The 7,217-nt window shown below is 39.9% G+C and overlaps 1 protein-coding gene across 1 annotated transcript; it reads left to right on the top strand.

Annotated features, from left to right (window-relative positions):
• Window positions 1–358: 358 nt before the first annotated feature.
• On the top strand, window positions 359–5,944 carry got1 (glutamic-oxaloacetic transaminase 1, soluble). The gene is made up of 9 exons (XM_008429639.2): window positions 359–579; window positions 2,546–2,727; window positions 2,829–2,952; window positions 3,235–3,347; window positions 3,430–3,534; window positions 3,645–3,795; window positions 4,373–4,538; window positions 4,644–4,786; window positions 4,946–5,944. The coding sequence occupies exons 1-9, from the start codon at window positions 471–473 to the stop codon at window positions 5,083–5,085; spliced, it is 1,233 nt and encodes a 410-aa protein (XP_008427861.1). The 5' UTR covers window positions 359–470; the 3' UTR covers window positions 5,086–5,944.
• The last annotated feature ends 1,273 nt before the right edge of the window (window positions 5,945–7,217 follow it).

A 7,217-nucleotide genomic window follows, 5' to 3' on the forward strand; every position in this document is an offset into this window, starting at 1 on the left:
AATTCTTTATTCTAAAATTCTATTAGAATTTTATGCAATAGAGGGTTGCGATTGTGACCAGCAGTCAATGAATGTGAATACCTTTTAGAAGGCATTCTAACTCATTTCATCATTTACTGCAATTCCGTTTTAATGTCCCGAAACAAAGTCCACGAGGTTCTAGCACCACCTTGTGGTACTACATTTTATTGCAATAACAACCTGAACCACAAAGATTTGCATTTAGATTCGTCAGTCATGACTCGGAGGCGTTCATTGGTTAACAAATAACTGTGCGGGTGTTTCTTTTTCGAACTTTAACCCGGCAAAAACCACTGACGACATGTTCACGGCGACGTCCCATTGGTTAATCCACTCACACCCACTGTGACGCCACTGAAAACCGAGTTGAAGGTGAGTCTTCTTACATCCAGTTAGCTTGCTGCTCAGGTGACGACTCCCTGCCGCTCCAGCCGTCTTTAAAAGAAGACATGTCGGTGTTTTGTGACGTGCAGCAAGCAGCCCCCGTTGCTGTCTTTAAACTTACGCAGGACTTCAATAACGACCAGTTTCCAAATAAGGTGAACCTCGGAGTGGGAGGTAAGATGCGCGCGCTGTGAAGCGTTAACCATGGTAACCGTGCAGGGGCATCTGCAGCTGCTGCTGCATGGCGCAATGATGAGGCGTTACACTGAATTATGAGACCTAAAATTATGTTAGCTGTCCACGTCGTCTCTTAAGTGGGGAAGGGCGTGGCATTAATTTAATTTATTTTAATGTTTTGCATACATATTTAACGCAGCGCTTACAATGGCAGTCAGAATGCATTTTTACTGCTATGTGTTTTATAGTATAACTTTGAGAAATGTTGATAGAAAAAATAAAATAAAATGCGATTTGAAGCGTCTACGAATGTTCTGCAATGTCAGATCAGCAATAATAAACCCAAGAGAGGTGGTATATGATTAATCAGACCCATTGTGTTCAAGCAGCCTATTTAGGGGATCATAATTCTCCATTCTCCTTTTATTTTTATTTTATTTTATTTCTACAACTTTCGCTACCTAATTCCGGCGTTCTATGAAGTTACCCTCTGTCTCTGACAGAGAGTCGATTGGATTACTGCAACGTCATCAAGAACACTCCACCTGTAGGGGTTTAAATATAATGTCTTCTCCTTTAAAACAAAAAAGATTGTGTTTCCCGTGTGTTGGTATTGAAAGAGTAAATTCCTCCTTCAAATGAGTCGTGTGAGAAACATTGTGTGGCTTGGCCATGGCAGGACAAGGCCAGCCTATAGTCCAATGATTAGTACCGGAGGCTGAGGTCATATAATCCCCATGCCGTGCAAGACGCACAATGCTACAGATGGCAGCTGGTAAATGTAGGCCACACAGTGTCTGGTGCCACATGCCAGAGGAGTTATTTACAGAGCTGAAGAAAGTAGTCCACTAAAGTTAAAACCAAATTGAAAATAAACAAATAACTAACGCATTGAATTTTGGCAGCTTTTATTTACTTATTTTATTATCAAGTCATTGTATGAAACGAGAAAAAAAGAAAAAAAACTGTCAACATGGTGGAGTTGGTGTAAGCTGATGATCTCTGTTCCTGGGATAAAGAGGTTATTACATGTTACGCTCCTTATCAGGTGTTTGCTCATACTTTACCTGGCAAAAACACAAAAAAGATGAAAGTACGCACATGTGAGCGTCTTGGAACAGTTATGGGCTGCGATCAGCTTTGTTCTGCTGTTCAGTTTTTTGTTATTTGTACTAACCAAAATCATTAATTTTTTTATGCTGAATTCCAGTGAACCTGTTAAAACAGTAACATGTTAATAGTAATATATCGTTAGATATGTGTGGATGTTGCTTAGCCTGGTTGGAGCAATACGGATTTATTTCCATAAAGTCCCACAAGAAAATACTCTTTTCCAAGCTTTTACATAAAAATTCTACAAACTAATTGGTCGACTCTTACTGTCGGTTTTTGGTTTTCATTGGACAAATTGTGTTAATTGTAACTTTACTAGAAGCCCGATGAGTTTAAATTCACATTCAATATTATGTGAAATATTTTGTCAGGAAATATAATTATGTTCCTGTTACCTCTTGCTGAGATAAAGAACCCAAACAAAACAAACACATAAAATGAATCTAATGGAACACAGAAATTGTAAGCATTTTCTTGTTTGTTTTGAATTGTTTTTTTGGTGTGGGGTAGAGAAGAATTACATAACAGATTTTTAAAATTTCTTTAACAGTGGTAGATGCTTTGATTGTAACAGAAAATTAACACATTTTCTATATTGATGCTCAAAGCATGTGGTCGTAACTTCTGTTAGATTCGTCACTAAGCTTTAAAAAAAAAATGAATGAAGTTGGCTACACAATGTTGGTTGATGACGGGATGGTGGAAATTTTAAGTTTCCATGCATTTAATATCATAAAAAATATTTGACTTGCTCGTCAGTCATTTGGGGGACAAGTACAGATTCTATTCTGTTCTTTCGTCAGTTGATTAGGTCATCTGAAATAATGACAAATGTCTTGGTGTCCCGAAGCATACAGGACCGATGAAGGCAAGCCGTGGGTTTTACCGGTGGTGAAAAAGGTGGAGAAGCTTATCGTTCACGACGACAGGCTAAACCACGAGTACCTGCCCATCCTGGGCCTCCCTGAGTTCAGATCCTCCTCCTCCAAGATCGTATTGGGAGATGACAGCCCTGCCATTCGCGAGGACAGGGTTTGTGTTGTAGAAATTTGTGTGTGTTTTTTTTTTGTTTGTTTTTTTCAGTTTTCAGTCTTTTCACATGTGGTTTGACGGTCTCCTGCTGTTTTGCTCAGGTGGGCGGTGTCCAGTGTCTTGGTGGCACCGGTGCATTGAAGATTGGTGCAGAATTCCTGAGGCGATTCTACAACGGGAGCAACAACACTAAAACACCCGTCTACGTGTCCGCACCTACTTGGGGTATGCCCGCACACGCTGACACATGAACAATAAAGGATCGCACATTAAAGTGAGAACTGAAGCTGCTTGATCTGGAGACAAGCCCCTCATTTGCAGAATTTGATTGGATTGCAGATCTGTGCTTTGAGAATTAATAATGTCCTACTGCTATCGCCTCTTATCAGTGGTCTGTTGCTAGTGAGTAACACCAATAAACCAATCTTCTTTTATCTACAGGAAGCTTTGGCAGTAAAAAAATAAAAGAACTTGTGGTGTAAAACCTGTCCTTACTGTTTGTTCCAGAAAATCACAATGCCGTGTTCAGCAGTGCTGGTCTTGAGGACGTGCGCCCATACAAATACTGGGACGCAGAGAAGAGAGGTCTCGATTTGTCAGGTTTTCTCAGGGACTTGGAGGCAAGCACTTAAATATTACTAAACTTAGGTTCAGAGTTTTTATGTTTAATATGAGTTTGCATTGCTGTCTCTTTCCCTGCAGAGTTGTCCAGAACGCTCCATCTTTGTCCTGCATGCTTGTGCCCATAATCCCACTGGAACGGATCCCACGCAGGAGCAATGGAAGCAGATAGCTGAAGTCATGATGGTAAAATGCTTTAGAAATACACATAATCAGTGCGTTGTTTATCCAGTACCACTCAGTGGTCTGTCATTTTTCACATTTTACTGGGTAATAATTTAAGTTTCTCTTCCCAGAGGCGAAAACTGTTTGCGTTCTTTGACTCGGCCTATCAGGGATTTGCCTCGGGTAACCTTGACAAAGACGCTTGGGCTGTCCGCTACTTTGTCTCCATGGGCATTGAAATGTTCTGTGCTCAGTCTTTCTCAAAGAACTTCGGACTCTACAGTAGGTAACCAGTCAGTACACGGAGAAAGGTCGTGCGACGTAAGAACAGTAGTCGTAAAACAAATCTCATGACCTATTTGAAAAGTGAATTCTAATGAATGAAGGCATTCATTCTTTTCCACATTTTGTCACACAGACTTATCACATTTTAGTTGGGATTTTAAGATTGATAGAAGTTGTGCATGATTGTGATATGAAAGGAAAAGTCTCCCATGATAAACTCCATATTTTCCATATTTTGTTTTTGCATGTAGATCAAAATGTAAAATTTTCTTCTCATCTGACCAGAAAACCTTCTTCCTCATGTGTCCTGTCTCATTCACAGCTTATGTCAAACTGTAAACAGGACTCCTTGTGGCCTTCCTTTAACAAAATTGTATTTTTTTTCCCATTTTACCATAAAGGCCAGATTAAGATGTAGGAGAACTTTGGCATTCCAAAGTATTGTCTTCCAAAAACTAAAGCGCACCTTTCTTGAAAGGCAATTGCATTAGGTTATGGGAAATATATCGCAGCGATGTGGCACTAAACACAAACCTGTTCTTCTTTTTAAATGGTACTTCTGCTTACCTGTCAGATGAGCGTGTGGGTAACCTGACAATCGTGGCACGGGATGCAGATAACCTGAAGAGAGTTCTCTCACAGATGGAGAAGATAGTCAGGACCACCTGGTCCAACCCACCGTCTCAGGGTGCTCGCATTGTCGCAATCACGCTTAACTCACCGGAGCTGTTTTCTGAGTGGTCAGTGGAAAAATCTCCTCACAGAATCGCTTTCCAAGGCATTTCACTTCAATAGCAAACTAAGTTATGTTTGATTTTGGACTCTCCATGTTTTTAACCATTCAGGAAGGACAACGTGAAGACAATGGCTGACAGAGTCTTACTGATGAGGGCTCAGCTTAAAGCCAAGCTCCAGTCTCTGGGAACTCCAGGGACCTGGGACCACATCACAGACCAGATCGGCATGTTCAGCTTCACAGGCCTCAACTGTGAGTTCAAGAACGCACTTTCGACACTACGAACAAAAGGCGAATGTACAGAAGCCTAAGAGGAAAACTATAAACTTCTAATATTGTCATACCCATGTGGGCTTTGTGAAAGGGCAAGTGAATAAAATGTTCCTGCTTCTTTGCTTTTATCTTCTGCAGCTAGACAAGTAGAATACATGGTGAAGGAGAAGCACGTCTATTTAATGGCCAGTGGTCGCATCAACATGTGTGGTTTGACCAGCAAGAACATCGACTATGTGGCGGAGTCCATCCATGAGGCTGTTACTAAGGTGCAGTAGGATCCTCTCGCAGCTCTCAGCACTTCCAGAGATGGTGGTTGTCCCGCAGATTTTTGTTATCTGTAACAAAATGAGAATTTTGTTTCTGAATTTTAATTTACTGTGTTAAAACAAGTTGAGCAACTCCTGAATAGGGATGCTACTGTTCAGGTAGTCTTTGTCCTTTCATACAACGGACATGTTGTTATAAATCACGTTCTTTGTTTTGTTCCACGTGTTAATTTTGTTGTTTGTCTTTGTGTCATTGGAAAAGTCTTGAAGAGAGACAGCTTGTCTGTGTTTTACCACAATTTCTCGAGCTTCCTTCTTCTCCAAGTGTAAAATAAAGTCTAAAGCAGTACAATATCGAACATCCTTAAAAGGACCAATTTAATTTATAATTCAGCTGTTAAGAACGACTGATGGAAAATTATAGCTGGATGAAACTTCAACTATTGTTCTCAGGAATGCATTTCACTTTTAACTATGTAATTTATTAATACCCTGTGGAATTATAAGTATTTTCTTGTTTAAAACCTGTGTGCGTGTGTAGTGTTTCTTTCCAGTTCCAGTCAGCACAAGCAGCATCGATCAATCGTGACGGGTGTCACAACTTCAGGGAATTGTGTGCTCAGTCCTGCAGGCTCTGTCTTGATATTTCCGATCCTGTCAGGTTCCTACCGGTTATTGTTGACCCTCTGACTAGCTCTTGTGTAAGAGTTGTTGTTCGAAAAAAAAAAAAAAAAAAACTAATGATCAACCAGCCTGCTATCAAATCTCTATGTCCAGAACACTTGCAAACAGACTGATAAGCAATTTAATTGAGGCCGAAAGAGTTGATTGGAAGCTGGTTATTTCCAATAAAGACTTATGAGTATTATGTTTGTATTGTTTCTAAATCAGTTGATGAAGGTTATCTTTACAACCTCTCTGTACATCGTGTTAAAAATATTGCAGTTTGCGTATCATAACAATTTGAGAAATTAAATTGATAATGCTAAACAACGGGAGCAAAAACAAACAATGCAGGAGTAATAGGTTGGTAAATTTATTAATATAATCTTTCACTTAGATCAAATGATACGTTTCTTTACATCTTTACATTTGGATTTTACATAGCAAAACCTAACTTTCTTTCTTTTTTTTAATCCATCCATCCATCCATTATCTTCTTACACCCTTGTCCCTCAGTGGGGTCGGGAGGGTTCCTGGTGCCCATCTCCAGCTAACGTTCCGGGCGAGAGGCGTGGTACACCCTGGACAGGTCGCCAGTCTGTCACAGGGCTCTTTTTTTTAATCCAAAACATTTTTACCAGTCCCAACAAATCTATAAATTCTCTAAAAGCATTTTTAAATCCTTTCTGTCTGAGTCAGCTGTCGGATCAGGACACTTTTACCCCTGTGTCCTGCGCTTGCCAGATCACTCCGAGTAGCTTAGCTGTGCAGGATCCTTTGTACTTACACTGTCGTCCCAGGCAGAATGAATTAAATCAGGGAGAGTCTCCAAACATCGGCTGCGTTTGAAGAGGGTTAACATGACGGGGGGAGTCGACATGACGTCAGTGTGGATTCAATTGCTTTCGTCACTGAAATCTCTGCCTGTGCTCTGTTTGGCGGTGATCCTGGCACAATTTCAAAATACAGATCAGCAAATATCAAACATAAATCTGCTCTTATTTTATTTATTTATTTTTTTAAATAAACCACCCCATTTCATTATTGCAGTAATGTAGGATTATCTGAGTAAGTTCATTGACATGTCTTTCAAATGACCTCTGTCCTCCTGTGCCTTATTATGAGCTCCTAAAGGAGCCTTTTCATGAACGTTTCTCTATTATATGAAGGTATTTTGTGTTAAATGTTAGCCTGCAGTCTTTGTCAGACTTATAAAATCTACTTAGACTAACTGCAGACTTCACTTTCACCGGGAGGTTAGTTTCTTTTTACATTAGCATGCATAAGAGAAACAGGGCCTTTGCAGGGTTACAGTACAAGGAGCAGAAACAAACATGCAAGTATACAGTCGCTTCCAAATGTATTCATACCTCTTTGCCCGTGCTTTGTCATGTCACAACCCCAGACTTCGATATGATTTATTATTTTTTTCACAAAATAATTTTTCACTTCATAATTAAGTAAGAGGAAATTTGATT

This window comes from Poecilia reticulata, linkage group LG15 (assembly GCF_000633615.1).
Source record: "Poecilia reticulata strain Guanapo linkage group LG15, Guppy_female_1.0+MT, whole genome shotgun sequence".
NCBI classification, from domain to species: Eukaryota; Metazoa; Chordata; class Actinopteri; order Cyprinodontiformes; family Poeciliidae; genus Poecilia; species Poecilia reticulata.